Source organism: Arachis duranensis, chromosome 2 (genome assembly GCF_000817695.3).
Source record: "Arachis duranensis cultivar V14167 chromosome 2, aradu.V14167.gnm2.J7QH, whole genome shotgun sequence".
NCBI lineage: Eukaryota > Viridiplantae > Streptophyta > Magnoliopsida > Fabales > Fabaceae > Arachis > Arachis duranensis.
In genome coordinates, this window is record NC_029773.3 from 82728819 (window position 1) to 82748605 (window position 19787).

The 19787-nt window shown below is 29.5% G+C and overlaps 2 protein-coding genes across 2 annotated transcripts; both read right to left on the bottom strand.

Annotated features, from left to right (window-relative positions):
• On the bottom strand, positions 1-2934 carry LOC107475406 (gamma-interferon-responsive lysosomal thiol protein). Its single transcript, XM_016095035.3, has 5 exons — positions 2593-2934; positions 1793-1855; positions 1093-1251; positions 574-672; positions 1-279 (listed from the first exon to the last, which is right to left on the bottom strand). The coding sequence occupies exons 1-5, from the start codon at positions 2878-2880 to the stop codon at positions 139-141; spliced, it is 750 nt and encodes a 249-aa protein (XP_015950521.1). The 5' UTR covers positions 2881-2934; the 3' UTR covers positions 1-138.
• Positions 2935-8433: 5499 nt separating this feature from the next.
• Positions 8434-16808, bottom strand: LOC107475405 (gamma-interferon-responsive lysosomal thiol protein-like). Its single transcript, XM_016095034.3, has 5 exons — positions 16425-16808; positions 15081-15146; positions 14579-14716; positions 13759-13851; positions 8434-8577 (listed from the first exon to the last, which is right to left on the bottom strand). The coding sequence occupies exons 1-5, from the start codon at positions 16728-16730 to the stop codon at positions 8497-8499; spliced, it is 684 nt and encodes a 227-aa protein (XP_015950520.1). The 5' UTR covers positions 16731-16808; the 3' UTR covers positions 8434-8496.
• Between the last annotated feature and the right edge of the window lie 2979 nt (positions 16809-19787).

Below are 19787 nucleotides of genomic sequence, written 5' to 3' on the forward strand. Positions count from 1 at the left end.
AAAAAGAAAAGCAGCTATATATTTAATATTATTTCACTCAATTTGATTCTCCCCAAATAAGATGATAGGTGTCCACAAACATTATTTAATCTCACATTATTATGGAGTTGACACTTGACACACAACCCCTACACATTGTTAATTAGCATAACACACTGCTCGAGTTAATTTAAACTCTTCATCTGATGAGGTGGCAGCACCATGCATTTCATTCTTATTGCAAGCTTTAAGTTTCAAAGAACCCTTATAGGCGTTACACACGTGTCTACTCACATTTAACTGCACCAATAGGAGAAGCTTCGTTAGTTAGCCACATAATAATAATAATAATAATAATAATAATAATAATAATAATAATAATAATATATCAGATTAACATAACATAAACTACCTAAACTCATATTATTTAAAAATCACCATACGAAATTGCTAATTGCTAATAAGTAACTTATTACTATATCATGATTTTCTCCTACAATTTGAGAATAGATTAGTGTAATTCTATCTATTAATTGATAAATAATACTATATTAAATAATAATTAGTAAAGAGGGTTATTTTTATGATACTTACAATGTCAAATTCTAAGGGAACGTCATTGACAGTAACCCAAGGCACAAACATATGAGGTGGAACTTGTGCCTTGCTTTCTTCACCATATCCCAAAAGTAACTGCATGGCCAAGTTTTTTGCATAGAATTCGTGAAATTATAGATTGGAACCAAAAGAAGAAAAAACTTGCAATTGCTTGTGACACAGTATTTAAATGATATAGTATATTCTTTTTGTACAAAATTTTCACCACATTATATATATATTTCATCTAGTAGTAGTTATTTTAAAATAAAAGCGCTATTTATACAACAAAAACAATCACTAATATATATATCTTTTTGGTGACTAAAATCACTAATATATATATTTGTTTATAATACATGTTTTATTTAATTTATTTTTAATGTAAATTTATATTTTAACATGTATTTTATATTGATAGCTAAGTTTAGTGGACACTTAACATATAGTTAATTTAAAATATATAATCACTTTTCAAATGCTAGTATGTATAATGCAGGTGAAAAATTAACTGACCTTATTTCCACGTCCAGATTCATAGCAATCCTTAATGGGGTTTGAATCTAACTTGAGTTCCTCACAACATGAGTTCCATAATGATTTTAATTCATCATCATCATCACTTTTCTTTAGCACACCAACCTCAACACATTTGATAAAAGCGAAGCTTTTTTCCTGCCTCATGTTCAAACTCACACACTTTTAATTAGAGGTATCACATGATTATTTATTGGTGAACAGTAAATTATATATGCTCCAAAATTGTACTATTATGGTATTTAATAATTTTGAAAAGTATTTGCAAATTTTGTATGCCTTTAGCAAATTATACATTGTAAAATATTTAAGTAATACGCAATGATTATATGCGATAAAATTCATGGTCAGAAAAATTATATTTCACACATAATATCTTAAAAGTCAAAATTCAGCTCATGTATGTATCTGCCTTAAATACTTCCTCTATTCCATTTCATCTGTCATGTTGGTTATATATATATAGTTATTAAAAAACATGAATGATGAAACATAATCTAAAGATAATATTACTAAACAATCCTCAATGAATAAAAAATAAAATAAAATAATTTGTAAATAATTTGTAAAACAAGAAATAATTTAAAGTGATAATAATAAGAAAAAATAAAAAATAAAAATAACATTACTGAAAAATCTAAAACACATATATAATAATACAAAAAAAAAAAGACTTTACCAATGGCCATTCGTGGAGGGCACATGCTTCTATGGTATTCAAGTAGCATTCATTTGGACCATGCTATAAAGTATAAACCAAACAAAATTTAAAAGAAGAAGAAATAAAGTTAGATATCTAATGCGAGAAGCATGCATGCACGGCCAGATAAAACATGAGAATAATTATTCTAGTTCAAATTAAAATATTTATTATTTTAAGAATTTAATTAAAAAACCAACGTTTTTCAACAAATATCAACTATTTTTTTTAATTATAAATTTTAAGTCTTATTTTTTAAACGTTAAATTTTATATTTAAATTCTCAAAAAATAATAAATATTATTTAAAAAAAAAAAGAGAAACAGTACTACGTACATAGTTCTATTATATGTCCTGGCTACAATATACATGATATTTAAAAAATATTACTAAAATTAAAATAATATTTTTAATATTTAAAATTATTTTTTAATTGAAAATTAAAAATAAAAAATCCTTTAAAAACATACAAAAACTAATTCCCGCACGACAAATTACACCGGTTCACAAACTGTTAGAATGTGATTTTGCGACGGTTTATAACTAAACTGTTGCTATTGTTAAAATAAAGATGGAAATTCAGGTGCAGTCAACTTCACGTGCAGTTGATAATCGAAAATCATTAGATGATTTAACTGATTTGACTAAATTTTCATCTAACGATTCTCAACTATCAACTTTATATAAAGTTGACTACACTTGAGTTTTTACCTAAAATAAGTCGCCGCTATTTGGCGCTTTTGCTATAGTGTATATATAGTCAAGGAAATGGAACTAACCTGGCATTGGACGGTTTGATTTTGATCAATGTGAGCATTGCCAAAGGGCAACAAATGAAGGTTGACAATGGACATTAATTCTGAATTGTTATACAGATTTCCAAGGTCGCTCTTTATGTAACGGGCGCACCCTTCACAAAGACTTTGGTAATTCAAAGTAACATTCACCTTTGAATCCTCTGCTTGGTCCAACACACGACAATAACATGGATTATTATTATGTACTATGATCATGAAAATCATAGGAATAACGAGAAAAAGGAACTCAAATGAACTTCGTGAACTCATTATTATTATTAGTATTTTCTATGCGTTTTATGGATATGTGTGTGATTATTCTCTTGAAGCTAATGTGTTTGTATATATAGAGGGTTTTGGTGATTATTTGAATAAGTGATGCGTCACTAGCTTTGTCTTAACATCTTGTAAGAACAATAAAACCAAATAAACTTTATCAAGCAGATAAATAGAATTATCCTTTTTTCTTATTTTTGTTTTTTACAAGTAAACTATTATACCCAACAAATTAAAGCTAACCCGTGAGGACTTCAAAATGTGTATAGTAGTTCTTGAAATAAAATCCCTTACTCTACCCTTTAAATTTACCTTATGTATGTAGAATGATACCTACCACACTTTAATACATGACGCATATTTATATTGGCATGGTAGAATGGAAGGGAAACCTGATGATTAATAACGAGGAATATCTAGCTTGCATATCATTGAAATTATTTCTCATCCAGGTTTAATCGGATAAAAATATATATAAATAATTATATTTTTAATATATTTCTTTACATAAGAGTAGTTAAGTTTGCATAATTTTTTGTGTAGACCTCTTTTTTTTATATTATGTTAAATTTTTTTTGTTTAACAAAAATCGAATTCTAAATTTTTTTATAATAAAAAATTTAATATTATATTATAAAATTATTTTTTTTAATTTAAATTTATAAAAAAATATATAAATAATTATATCTCTAACATTCTAACATAACCTTCTTGTTTATTTTAAAAGAATGGTTGCATAAGTTCCAACTCTATTTATTGCCATGCATTAGTTTAATTTACCATGTTTTTGGTGACTAGTTTAATTTACCATGTGTCAATGAAGAATTTCTTTTCATCACTAAAAATATAATAGATCTTCTTAATCTAAAAGTCCAATTTAAGGAGGCTAAGAGATTTTTGAGTTGTGAACAGAAATCTAAATACTACTTCTTTCTTGTACAATTTATTTTAAGATTCGTTGCCAATTTAATATATCGAATAATAAGTTGTTCAATATTTATAGAATTATGACCTTAATTACATATCATATCCTTTAAAGTTGTAATATGGCCCATATAATTATTATATTTGTACATTTTTTTTGTTAAATAGACAGCCGCCGATTCTAAGTATTATAACATTGTAAATTTATGCATGCTGTACATTCACATGTACAATATTTAAACATTTTCATCTACTACTTAATTAATTCAATTTGGATAAATAATTTAAATAAATTTAAAATATAAGAATTTTTATTAATAGTAACTTATAAATAAATTATTTTGTATTTTAAATTTTTTGTTATAAAGGTATTTATTTTAAAGTTGTAATATTTAGATAAATAACTAAAAAATTACTATTTTTTACACAAAAAAATGGAAATTAAAATAACAATGATAACGAATATTTTTTAATATTAAATGTTGATTTTACATAACCTAATCACTAAGATTACAATTATTTAGACGATTGATTTTTTTGCTTTCTTATTAGTTCTATTTTTTAGACAATTAGTTCTTGTCACATAATATCATTAGAAATTGGTTCTTCTACTTCACCTTCACTCATAATGGTGTTCTTGTACGTAGTGAATAGTAATAAAATTTTAATTCACAATAATTTCGATTGCAATGCCAAAGAAATTATTGTGTAGTTAATACTTACTGTTTTATTGTGTATGATATGGTAGGTGATAATAAAAAACAAATATAAAATATGTGTCACTGTATATTTCGTTGCTGTTTTTTTTTTTACTCCTATTAGCCTCCTCTTTTATTGAGGTCAAGACTTGTTATAACTAACTATAAAAATAATAGCAAGCTATATAAAAATAAAATCACATGTAAAAAAAATAAAATAAAAAAATATCTAGAAGGAATATATACAAAGGTGGTTCAGATGAAATATTATTTTAAAATGGTGGTCGATGATCAATAATTTAAGCAGATGAATCATTATGTAAAAGTGGTGATGGAGGACCAATACGTGAAAATGATGGTGAAATACCAGTGCTTCTATCAGATGGAACCTTGCATGAAAATGGTGGTGCAGGACTAATATTTTCAGTAGAAATAGACAATATTTTTACAACAAATTAGCCCTTAACTTACTCAATTAAATAGATACTATAGAAAAAAAACTAAAAGCATATATAAAGTTTTTGGTCTAATAAAAAACAAAAGATGCCAATGAACAAAAGGGCACGAAGCAAAGACAAAAGAAAAAAGAGAACACATAAATATATGTATAGAATGTTCATATAGCTATAAAAATAATGAATCTAAAAATTCTAAAAAACTAGCCATTAAAGTTCTTTCTGTACATCAATAACAGCAATAGACCGCCATTTGCAACTTTCAGCCACCATGGAAGACGCTAGGCACCGAGGAGGGGTTCTGCATGATTGTCGGTCTTCTTAAGAGGAACCGACCATTTGAAGAGAAGCAAGAAGAAAGTGTGTAAAGATGGAGAAGGATTTTCTGGAACCCAACTGCTCGTACCAACAAAGGAATACTGGATGGTTAATAGTACCTCATTAGAGGGAGGTCTAGAGAAGATAAGAACTATCTCATATGGTCAAAGAGGGTCTTATCCGAAATAAAATGAAAAGAGAGGGTTCGAAAAAAAATAGATCTGAGGAAGGCATTGAAGTTGCATAGAAAACTGAATAGAAAATACATCATGAAGAAAACTGAATAGAAAATGAAGTTGCATCACTAATTATGATGGAAGAAGGCATTGAATCAACACTTGGAGCTCCTCCAAATGAAGGAAGGCCACCTAACTCAATGGCGATGGATGATGGAGAAAAAGAATTCATGGAAATGGATAAAGAGGCAAGAGATCCGAATCTAATTTTATTGGAGGGAATGGACTTCACCACAACTGAAATCAATGTCCTTAAGGACACTAAGATGCATCTAAGTTAAATCTGATTCCAATCTTAGCTTTCTTATTGGTTCTTTATTATTAGTGTTATCTAGAACGTTAAGGCAGGGTGCTACCAGCATATTCTTTAGGCGCACTCTTAAATAAATTATAAAACAGTATAAATTAAAGCTGATATTACTATTCTTCCAGAAACTAAGTACAACAGTGACAATGTTAGGAGAGTTATTCATCAGCTTAGGTTTTCTAACTTCATCTTAAACTACATTGGAACAAGATTCTCTTGGAGAGGTCTTCAATGGGAAGGCCAAGATGGAGCCTTTAAGAGATTGGATAGAGTGCTTTGTAATCATTCATGGAAGACTAGATTCTATGAAGCAGCTATTGATGTCTTGCCTAGGACTAACTCTGACTATCACCCTCTTCTCATTAAAAGGGATAAAGATATGATTATTGTTCAGAATAGACCCTTTAGGTTCGAGGCTATGTGGACTTTCCATCTAGTATTTTCAGATTGCATCAACAACAGCTGGAAAAAGGGGATAGGAACACTAGATACTACTATACTAAAACCATCATCAACTACCATGTAAGTATTCTTCCAATTGGGAGATTACATCTAAATCAACCTAATCTTTGTGATTTGGATTGCCAAAATTTTATTTTTACACTAACAGGATTGAAAATAAAGAATGCTACTCACAGCATGGGATCTCTGAAAGCCTCAAGAAGCGATAGTTTTCCAACCCTTATATACAAGAAAAATTGGGAGCTCATGAGAGAAAAAGTTTGTTATTTCATTAAGAATTGTTGAAGAAATCCAAGCCTCATTGGCCTTTGCAACAAAACCTTACTAGCACTAGTGCCGAAGCTAAATAATCCTAACCTCATCAACCAATTCATACCTATATTGTTATGCAACGTAAGCTATAAGAACATAACTAAGATTCTAAAAGAAAGGATTAAACCTCACTTTAATGATAGAATAGCTATCTATCAAAAGGCGGAGCTAAAAGAAATATTAAAGGGGGCTAAAAATATTCACACAATAAAATAATATTAAAATAAATTCTTGAGGGGGACTAATATAAAATTTACATATAATTTACATGTAAAAAATTAAAATTAGGAGGACGTTGTCCCCCTTTCACAGTATGTAGCTCCGCCCTTGCTATCTATCAATCGAGCTTCATTCCTGGAAGAAAAATCTAAGATAATATTTTGATAGCTAAAGAAATGATGCATACAATGAAGAGGTTGAAAGGGAAAAATAATTTATAACCATTGCATCAAGATTAATTTTGAGAAAGCTTACGACAAACTTGATTAGACTTCATGAATTTAAATTTTCTCAAAGCTTAATTACTCTTGTCCTGAGTTGCATTATCTCGATCGGTCTCCTATATATAACATCATTTAGAATGGAAGCAGAACAGAAAATTTTATACTATATAGAGAGTTGAGATAGAGGATTCAATTTTGGCACACCTTTTTGTTATATATATATGGATAAACTCTCCCAATTCATTAAAGACCAAATTCAAAAAGATATGTGAAATCTATGAAAGTAGGAAAGAAGAGACAGTGACATTTCACATTTAATGTTTGTGAATAACTTGCTTCATTTTGCAGAAGCCACCGCTGAGCAGCAGATGAGGAATACTAAAAAGGTGATGAATACTTTTTGCATGCATCTTAGCTTAGGATAAATAATGAGAAAATATCTATAATTTTTTTTAAGGATTCTGAAACTATTGTCAAAGGAGAGATCACAAGAATATCAAAGTTTAGAGAGTAAAATGATTTAGGTAGATAATTTAGATAATTTAGGATGTTGATTATAAATAATAGAGTTGAGAAGGAAAACTTTAAAAATATGTTATGGAAGAATTCATAACAAATTGAAGGGTTAAAAGAGTATATGCTTGTCTCTGGTAAGAAGGCTCATTCTCGTGAGATATTTTATAAAACCAATAATTTACGTGCCTCCAGCTATTGTTAATAAATTCTTTAATTTAATTTGGAACTTTTAATTCTTGAATCAAAGAGCCAGATGGAATTAAAGTATTTTTTTTTTGTTATTATCATGTGATCAGAATTGGAGACCCAAATTTTATAAAGTTTAGAAAAAAAAGTCATGTTCTTTCCATCAAAGAATAGCCAATATAATTAATGAATAATTACAACACCACCCAAACTAATTTTTATATTAACAAATTGCACTATAATTAAAATAAAAATTCCAACTATTCTGACTTGAGTTATCTTAAGCCCGAATTGTCTTAAGCTCGAGTCTAAACTTTAGCTGCAACACAAAATAATTTAAAAAAAATGTTTGGAGATAGAAAAAATCCAAAGAAGATTCGTATGGAAAAAAGAGTAGAATCATAAAAAAAAATGCACCTAATAAAGTGGAATATCCTTTGCCAGCTCAAGCAGTTAGGAAGAATGGGATTTACGGAATTGTCAACAATGAATAATGCGTTCTTTTTAAAAATTGTTTGGCAAGCCATGGAAAATCCAAAACCTTTACGAGTGAAAGTGCTATCTCATAAATATTGCAAGAATAAAAATATATTCAACAATATTTTATAATGAAATTTATTGGAAATGCAAAACACTAAACTGTGTGATTTGCATTAGCATTATATTCTAGTATATGAATATATGGTTGACTACACTGCAGCAAAATATATGGTTGCCTATACTACACAAAGTTGAATCCTTCATTTTTCATTTCTAACGAATTGGGTTGCAAGCATCTGGAACAGCAATGCCTTTATAAGCCTTGCAAACAAAGTACGTGAAATTTGCATAGTCCTGATGATGAATTAACACAAAAACAACATTAGTTTTGGTGACGAGTGTGTCCATAATTAAGAGAAAACTACAAATAATTTCTTAATTTTTCGGTCAGTGAACATTTAAATTTTTAACGATTTAAAAATACATTTAAGTTCGTGACTTTTTAAAACTTGGACACATCAATTTGTTTACTTGAGTCTGACCGATATACTTGTTAGGTACCAGACAAATGACACAGCAAAATATAGAGATGAAAAATTAGAAATTTGTATAAAATATGGAAACAATTGAATAACTTTCTTTGAGAATTACTACTTCTCTCTCTCACAAGGAGACTACAATAACACTCTCTCTTGACAAAAGGAGAACATACTTCTCTCTATCAAATATAGGAGAAAACTACTCAAAGAAATCTTATGTTATTCTATCTGGATGACTTGATTGAAATGAATTAAAGAAAAACTCAATTTATAGGTGAGTCTCTTCAATATGAACCATCCATCAATTAGAGGTATATAATTCTTTTCTTTTTCAACCATTAAAATCCTAAGGTTATAAACTAGGATTGTTTATTACCTTTCATTTTATTTAGTTATTATTTATTTATTTATTTATTTTCTAAAATTAGCTTTACTAATTTTCACAATCTCCCACTTAAAGCTAATTTTGATAAATTTTCAAAATTCATGTTGCTTATGTATTCCATAGGCCGTATGAGGATCTACACCATTCAAACTTTTCTGTGTTGATTGGTTTTGTCATGGCATCTGCTAGGTTGTCTTTAGTGTGAATCTTCTGCATATCAACACTTCCTTCTTCTACTACTTCCCGAACAAAGTGATATTGTACTCCAATGTGTTTTGTTCTTGAATGAAAGGCAGGATTCCTTGCAATGTGCAAGGCACTCTGACTGTCACAATACACAGAAATCTTCTGTTGTTTGTGCCCGAGTTCTTCTATCAACCTTTGGATCCAAATAGCTTCCTTGCATGCTTGTGTAGCTGCCATATATTCAGCTTCTGTAGTAGATAAAGCCACAACAGTCTGTAATTTAGATAGCCAGCTTACAGCTCCTCCTGCAAGTGTAAACACATAGCCTGTAGTAGATATTCGTTTATCAAGATCACCTGCAAAGTCTAAAATCTTGTTTGCTGGTCCCAAGTCTTTCATATCAAACTCCCTAGCCAACTGTGCCTTCAATTCTTGGATTTGATCTTTGTTGGGACCTACCACCAACATGTCATCCACATACAACAGCAGAATGATGAAATCATTATCACCAGACCTCTTGTAATAGGTACAATGATTTGAACTAAGTTTGTTGTATCCAAGGCTAATAATGAAAGAATCAAATCTCTTGTACCAACACCTTGGCGCCTGCTTTAGACCGTACAGAGATTTAGTTAACCTACAAACCAAGTTTTCTTTTCCTTTTTCTTCAAAACCTTCTAGTTGGAGCATATATATCTCTTCTTCAAGTTCTCCATGAAGAAAAGCAGTCTTTACGTCTAATTGCTCTAGATGTAAATCAAATGCAGCACATATAGCCAAAACTACTCTAATAGTAGTTAGTCTCACCACTGGAGAAAATATTTCATTGAAGTCAATACCTTCTTTCTGAGCATATCCCTTGACAACCAATCTTGCACGATATCGTTCCACCTGATCATTACTATCTCGTTTGATCTTGTAAACCCATTTGTTACCAATGGTTTTCCGACCTGCTGGAAGTTCAACAAATTTTCAGATATGGTTCCTATGTAATGCCTCAATTTTTTCTTGCATTGTTGTCATCCACATAGAAGCGTTTAGATTGCGCATAGCCTCCATACTCCATCTTCTGTCAAAAGACAATATGCATCATGGTTTGTCAAAATATAATTTGAGTGCCATGATGGTGTTCTTCTTTGTCGAGTGGATCGACGAACTTCTATGTCATTGGCCTCTGCTTCTTGTTCTTCATGTTGTGGTTCTGCTTCAGAAAGATCACCTTCTCTACATTTTTCATCTATTTGAACAGTGGTTATATCTTTAACAGTGCTGTCATTTTCTTGTTCCTTTTGCAATTCATCTTCTGTAAATATCACATCTCTACTAACAACTACTTTGCGAGCAGTGAGATCCCACAGCCGATACCCCTTAACTCCGTTAGCATAACCCAAGAATATACATTTTCTAGACTTTGGGTCTAGCTTTGTTCTTTCTTGGGAATTGTACATCACGTACACAGGACAACCAAATATATGTAAAGAAGAATAATTAGGTGGCTTACCTTGCCACATCTCCATTGGTGTCTTCAACCCAATTGCAGTTGATGGTGACCGATTTATCACATAACAGGCAGTTTTAACAGCTTCTGCCCAAAAAGACTTAGCTAAACCTGTAGTTTGCAACATAGCTCGTGCTCTTTCTAGGAGAGTCCGATTCATTCGCTCTGCTACACCATTTTGCTGAGGCGTATATGCAACTGTGAATTGCCATTGAATACCTGCTTGCTTGCAAAATGTTAAAAAATCACCATCTACATATTCTCGTCCATTATCTGTCCTTAAACACTTGATCTTCTTTCCAGATTCAAGTTCTAACTTTGCTTTAGGATAAAAAGTATATTTTACCCTTTTCTATTTTATATCCAAACATAGTGTAAAGGTGCATTTTTTTTTCCTTGTGCGTAGAGAAGAAACGGATATATATGAATGAAAGTAGTAAAAAGCTTCCATTGCTAATTAAACTCAAGAACTTGTGAAGTAGGTAAGTGTATAAGAGAAATTCCTGTGCAACTTGAGCATGCTGGGATAATAGAACTTAGTACAAAAAAAAAAAGAAAAAGAAAAAAAAAGATAAATTAAGCTATATGGCAATGCTAAGGACTCGCAGCAATAACAAAATATTAAAATTCGAAGTATAAAATATTAAGTTGGAGTTCTTCTGAAATATTGAGGTTTTCACTTTTGTTTAGAAAATTGAAGCTCAATTTTGTCTCATGTATGCACGAGATAAACTAAAACAGTTACTTCTGCATGCAACTATTAATTATAGTATGAAAAAGTGTTAAAAGAAGATCGCCCAAGTCATTTATTCTGGTCCAGTTCCAAAATGAAACCTACATCTGGTCCCAATCACAATTTGTGGTGAGATTGTTCAACTATGATCAATATCCAAGTTACAAATTCATCAAGCACTGACAATTCCAAGAACCAAAAATCCGGGACATTAACAATGACTTTTCTTTTTGTCTTAGTATTTTCACTCAACACACAAAGCCTTTTTCTATTACAAAAAATTTCTCACAAACTCTCACACAGATGCATGCCAAGAACAATTTTCACAAGCATAAGCTCTCACTAGCACACACTAACAAGCAAGATTCACAAAAAACCAAAATCAGCAATGAGAAAAGGAGTACAATGTATGCACATGAATCCTCATAAATTGTATAAAATATGATTGTTAGCTCGGTCTCTCTTTTTCCAAGTTGAACTTGCTGCTCCAATCTCCTTTTCTTTATGATAGAGCAACACCCCACGCAATCTGCAAATAGTGAATTATTTGTAGTAAGAATTAAGTCACATGTATGCCGATAGTTTTTTCTTGTTGTCCATAAAATATATTTTTCTCACAAGTATATTCAGACTCCCTCAGGAGTCAAGCATTGCCTATTAAACTTTCAGCCAGTGAATACAACGAAATATATGCACAATGTAAAGTACATATGAATGTATGATTAATAATATCCGTTAGTGTTTCAGCTATCAGGGAGTAAAAAGCATTGCTAATCTGTAATTCATCAGCAAATAACTAACATAGAAGCTGAAAACTGGGAAGATATCTAGAGAATGAAATAACTTGCAATTATAAATTATAAACAAAGAAATGGAAGAATGCTGATATATACTACATAAAAGAAGCACAATCGAAGAATGCCCCAAAGAGCCAGAGCAATAAAGAGTTAGCCATATGCCATTGCCAAGAACTGCAAACAATAGGCCAGACATTTTCTGCAATCAAAGGGAAGTTCAGAGTATGAAAGCTAACAAAGGTGTGCCACTCCAAAAGCATATCAATCTGTTTATGAGACAAAATGGGTATGTGGTTGTTAGGTACCAGACAAATGACACAGCAAAATATAGAGATGAAAAATTAGAAATTTGTATAAAATATGGAAACAATTGAATAACTTTCTTTGAGAATTACAACTTCTCTCTCTCACAAGGAGACTACAATAACACTCTCTCTTGACAAAAGGAGAACACACTTCTCTCTATATATATAGAAGAAAACTACTCAAAGAAATATTATGTTATTCTCTTTGGATGACTTGATTGAAATGAATTAAAGAAAAACTCAATTTATAGGTGAGTCTCTTCAATATGAACCATCCATCAATTAGAGGTATATAATTCTTTTCTTTTTCAACCATTAAAATCCTAAGGTTATAAACTAAGATTGTTTATTACCTCTCATTTTATTTAGTTATTATTTATTTATATATTTTCTAAAATTAGCTTTACTAATTTTCACAATACTGACCTGACCGATATACAGATGCATATGTGGGAGAATTTTTAAAATGAGATAAATTAGACCTAATGATCGATATGTACAAATTTTAAAAAAGTCATAGAATTAAATGTATTTTTAAATTCTTAAAAATAAAAATGTGTGCGAACCAAAAAATCTAAGACCTATTTGTCATTTTCTCATAATTATTATGATCTAGCAAAATCAAAACTATTAAACCAACCACCTTCATCAGTCCATGACTCCAACAAAAAGATTTTAAATTAGCTCACTCAAAATTATCAAAACCAAAAAATTAATTAATCTACTACATCACATTTTCTTTATATTTTTTACTTATTATCAGTATTTCTTCTATAAAATAAGTTAGTTATAAAATCTTTTCACTAATTTTATTGTTATTACAAATTTGTAAAGATACTCATTGCTGTATATATATGTAGCACTCTCTTTTATAATCATTCAATAAAAAATACATACAGAAAATACCTATTTTCTTCTTGCCTTCTAAGTTTTATTAAGAACATCAATAATTCCTTTATTACTTTAAAATGTATTCAAGTATAAATATATACTAATCAAATATATTGATTTATAAATGTACTAAATTTTTTTAAGTAAACCAATATGTTCATTTAATGAGAAGAAAAAGAAGAGATAAATTAAAGGACAAACTTGGGCAATTGGCTGGTTGTTAATCACCACCCATGGCAGAAATGAATGGGGTGGATTAAGCTTTGTGGTTTCTTTAATGTACTTCTTTGCAAGCTGCATATAAATTCAAATTCAATGTTAAAATAATATAAGACTTTTTTTTTTTGAGAAATAATAAAAGACTTCAGAAGTTAGAACTTAAAAATCTACAATTCTAGTATACAGTAGAAATTCATGTACAGTTAATTTTATATGAAATTGATAACTGAAAATTATTAGATCAAACCTATCAAATCATTTAACAAACTCTTAACCATCAATGTCACATGAAATTAACTGTATTTAAGTTTTCATCATGGTGTATAGTGTTGATTGAAACATGCAATCATACTTAGCTGAAGCTGTATGCTAGGAAACAAAAAATGACAAATATGTGCCCATAAATCACGGTAGTCAAATAGAAAATAAATAAATAAATACTAGAAAAGTTTCACAATCTAATTAACTAGATAGTTAATTTTTTTTAATTAACATTAAATAATTTTTTAATCTTGAATTTTAAATTATAAATTTTAAACTTAAATCTTAAATTTTAAATCCTAAATTCTAAATCTTTCAAAACAAAAAATAAAAACTAATAAAAATAGTTTATAATAACAAAATTTGACTAATATTATCTGTTTAAAAATTGATTTCTTATACTACTTCTGTGGATAAATATTAATTTTCTCGTAACCAAATAGAATATCATAGCAAGTACAAACTCCCAATTCACATTGCTATGTTATCTTATCTTAGTTAGCCTTAAAAAAAAAAAACCAAAAAAAAATGTAAAAATAACCTCTGTTCCATTTCCTCTGCTGCAATTGAGAATAGATGAAAGAGGCAAACCCAATTGATCAAAGCAATCCTGCCACTTATTGCTTCTTCCCTCAATTGCTAGAAACTCAAAGCAATAAATCAATCCATAATACTTGCCCTGCATCATAATTTGATCATACATATTTGACATCTATTCGGTTTGTGAAGACAAAAAACCATCATGTATTAACACTTTGCAAGTTTTCATGTTGCTTTCTTCATTTTAAAATAAATGTCACATTTGCTGATTTACTACATCTTTTTGGGGGGAGGGGCGGACATTATTGAAAAATGCTATTTATACACTAAAAATTAATCACCAAATTAGCTATTATATATTTATATATTTTAATATATATTTTATATTGATAGTTGATTTTAGTATACATTTAATATAATTGAAAATTATTAAAGCATTTGAAAGTAAGGTGTTATTTATCTTAAAGAATTAGAGAAGAAATTAAATTAAACCTTATACTCACCACATCAGACCATAGATTCATAGCACATGATTCCAAAGAATTTAGAATGCATTCATCTTGTCCATTCTGCCAAATTATCATGCATATAATTAGTGTGAATCAAACATTAAAGATTATACATCGTATTCTTGTTAGATAATTGTCCAAATACAAAGAGAATTTAGTACCAATTACGAATGGAATCTTAGGAAAACAAATTAAAAAGATTGAAACAATGGCTGAAATCATGGAAGATTTTATAAATATTCTATGGATTGCACTAGTTATAATGTGGGATTGTAATGTGGGGTGTCCCTTAGTCTTGACATGAAAATGAAATTTTGTCATGTCTAAAAATGTGGTACAGAAACAAAGCCTGGTGTCCACATTTTTATTTTAAAAAAAAGAGTAGAAATTCAAAATCTTGTTAAAATTAACCGCTTAACCCCCTTTTCAAAAGGAAAACCATATGAAAAGGCAATTTTTTTAAAGAAAAATAGTGAATACAAATATTTAATTTATTTTTATAAAAATAATATTAGAAAGCTGACTATAAATATTAAATATTCTAAAAAATAATAATTTTAAAATTAAAGTTTTTTTAAATTTTTTAATTTTACAAAGAGTAAATTTGTCAAAAAAAAAATAATTTTAATATTAAATATAACATTGAAGATCACTTTAAACAAAAAAAAATGTTAAAGCCAATTTTAATTTTGATCGCAAATCTTAGAGACCAAAACTGTACTTATCGATATTGACTAACCAAAAGTTAGTTCTTACACTTTCTCCTCTTCAAAATGTGATAGGTTATAAGAATTTCTTTTAGAAATGAACAAAACTGTCATGGTTTTTTACTGAGATAGTAAACATATGGGGTACTCTATTATAAAGATTGAAGTGGTATAGAGAGAGAAAATAAATTCTTTTTATAGTTATTTTTTATTATTTTATTGTTATTCAAAGTGTGGATCTTATCTTTTTCAATCTCTCTTTCATCCCATAAAAAGAAAGATAGGTAAACTTACATCTTTACCATATAATTCACCTAAACATATATATGAGTCAAGCATTATTGAGTGTCCGGAATCTTGATAATAATAAATTACTTTTGTACTTCCTTGTCTACTTCAGTTTTTTATGTAAGGAAAAATAAATGAAAAGGAAGAGTGGCAATGGATCAGTGATTGTTACATTGTTGTTATCATCAATTCTTGAATCAATAGAAGGAAATAAATTAAACCCATTTCCTTTTAGTTTTAAGTTCTCTCATATAATTGAGCTGTTGGCAATTAAGTAAATCAACTATCACCCACTAAAATTAATGAAGATAATATAATAATTAGAGATAAAAGTAACAAGAACCTGGCATGATATGGAATTGTTGGTGAGATTGACATGAGAATTGGCATAAGGGACTAATTGGAGATTCACAATGCTGATGAGATTAGTGTTGAATATCTCGTAAAGATTCTTGATTATGAAAGTAGCACAAGGTTGGCACAAACTTTCATAGTACACTGAGAGATTAACTTTATTATTATTCTTATCAGCAACAAAAAGTGGACTAATCTCATCACTACTCTTTGATTCATAGATGAAGATGAAAAAAAGGACTAATGCCATCACAATGGTTATTGCTGGTTTTGGAGAAACAGAAACAGAAACCATCTTTGTTTTTTTGTTTTTCTTTTCTCTTTGATCAGTAAACTTAGAGCTTATTTGGTACAGTGTTTTTTAGGTTTAAGAGTGTGTAAACTGTGAAATTTGGAAGAATATTTTGTTTGACACGTCTCCTATATATGAGAAAGAAGAGAAGACAAATATGAGAGCAAAGGGGTTTGTGCCAATTGAGATGCTTGCTGTACAGAGTTTCCTTTTTTGAATCTTGGAGAAATTTTTTTTCTTTGAGCATGTATCTCTCAGTTCGACAGGTTCTGACTAATCTGCCGTAAATTTGAGTTTCATTCAAAGGTATGCCGTTAACGAATATGTTGTTACATGTATAAGACAAGATTTGAATCCTCTATACTTGCTTAAATGCCAACTCAAATTAGTATTTTAAAAAATTATTTAATATAATTGATTTTTTTTTAGAAAAAAAAAATATATAGGTTTTAGCTACCTCTTCTGTACTGTTTGGTTGCAGGGGAGATAATGTCAAATGGTAGAGCTCATTTTTAATTTTTTGGGGTTTTTTTTTTAATTATAGAGAAATAATTGAAAATCATGTGACACATATTTTTTTTACTTATCTATTTTCGAAGTATAAAATTATCTTAAAATTTCGTTTCAGAAAAAGAATATATTTTTTATTTTTTTTCCCTGTATATGTTTTTTGTGTTCATTATCTCTCTTTCTATTGTCTAAAGACAATAATGGAATGCTACCATGAGAACGGTACATAAGTAATCCAACATTCTAATTATAATGTTTCTAGTTTCCTATAGACATTGTTCTCTTCAAAATTTAAAGTAAAAAAAAAAAAAAAAGAAATCATCATTATACACAAGTAATAATATTCAACCTAACAATTTGATATGTTAGTAAATTAATTGGTTCATTTCCTAAGTTTTACTAGTTTGATAAATATAGCTAAAGGCCTATTTTTCCTGTTTTCTTTTTATAGAATGAGGGCCATAAATACAATAAAACAAATTCTAAGGATATAGAAGCTAAAACGTCATAAAAAGCCTTTTTTTTTTTGTAATGGTGTTAGCTTCATATAAATTGTCTTTTATTATATATTCCTTTGCTCTTCTCTCTGGCTTATCTTACAACGCGCAAATTGCGTAAATTCTTTTTGTCCTTCACAATGTTTTTGGTTTAATTTTTATTTTCTTTTTTGGCTTTCATGAAATATCATGTTCAAGTAGAAGTATACAAGATTTTAAAACTTTATGCTATCTGTGACACCAATTCTTCCTATCCGGTGATGGTGAAATTTATGGTAATGGTTGGATACTTGGATGATACAATAAATTTGATATTGATTCTATTTTTGAAGCCATGAAATATTTTTATATTATTCAAGCAACTACAAAAATATTGATGAATTATTTATAAAAGAACTTTACATTGATATAGTAGAAATTAAACGTACTACGTCTTTATATAAAGAATGAGTTTATTAATTATCAATTATATCATAAATTAATTTAATAATAGAGTAAAAAGTGGTGTAATTTAAATATATTGATATATAATGTAATTTTATATTTTGTTAGGAGGTGAAATCACAATGCGAAACATATTCTCCTGCAGATTAGACCTGAATTTAGAAAATGCCAAATGCAACCTGCATTTTGCATATTCTCAGCGCACAACGTAAACTGAATTTTGCAAGATGCAAGATTACATGTTGGACATGTGTATGTGAGGGGTTTTTATATATATGTTTTGCGTTTGATTGTGAAGGAATGAGAGGAAGTGTTTGTTTTTGTGTTTTGTGAGTGAAGGAAGGAAGAAGCAGTACTACCTGCATCCTTTAGCATTATAAAGTAATTATCGACGCTAAAAATCGACAGCTGTGTTTTTTGTCGATATTTATCAACGGCTTGTCGTCAATGAAATAAAAAAAATATTTGAAATAAAATATTAAAATCCACGATCAAGTCGTTTATTATTTTGACGACCTTATATTTTCTTTTAAATCGATGGATGAGTCGTCTATTTTAATATTTGTAATATCGACGGTTTTTTTATCGATAAATTTAAACAGTGGAGATTCCTTTCAAAATTAAATAGATGGTGTAGATTATTATATAAAATAGACAGTTAAGAGGTTGATTTTTGTTTTAACTGAAATCGACGAAGCTGCCGTCGATTTTTATCAATAAAAAATTACACCCGTGTTTGCTTCCCACGTACCTCGTTTCACCCACATTTTTCCATAGAAATTAACGCCAATTCGCCTTCTCCATTTCACCTTCGCCATTTCACCAACCTTCCCTCTCCACTACCGCTGCACCGTCTTCGTTCCGCTGCTCCCACACCTATCACTGTCGCTCTGTTACACTAGTGTCACTGTCTCTCTCATTATAAATCTCTTCAGGTGCAACATAATAGAGCTCTTAGCTACAATCATGATGAAGAAAAACAATAGTGCCGAAGAAGAACAACTAGATCTGACTGAAACTGCGATTGAGATCTTGTTTCAACTTGATCTCTTAGAAAATCAGATCAAGAAGCTAATCAATAATGAGTGCCTTCAATTCCTTGAATTGTTGCTGCAAGCGTTGAAGCTTGGGAGCTGCCAATCAAGAGCATACGCAATACTGCTTTTGAAATTGGCATTTATGGTTTCAAATCCGATCCAGTTGATCAGCGTGAAAACCGAAATGTTGTTTGAAATCACGAAAGTGATACGCGACCGTATATCGCCGCAACATTTCCTTCACCTATGAAATGCGAACCACCATTAGTCGGTCAAGGCTAAATAAAGAAATAGTAATGGTAACTTTAATTAATAAATATAATATACTCATTGTAACACCCTACCATACAGACTCTTATGCTTAAGTCATAATTCAGAGATAGTAAGGTATTACGACCTCTAAAATAAAAATTTAGTACATATAGTAGTATGAATGATGTTTATATCTAGGAGCCTTTGAAGAAAAGGGGTACAACAAAAATTGTAACTCGAAAAGCGCAACATTCCGATCGATAACGTAGCGAACAAGAATAAACTAACGTGAGATTATATATATATACAAGAGTGTCAAA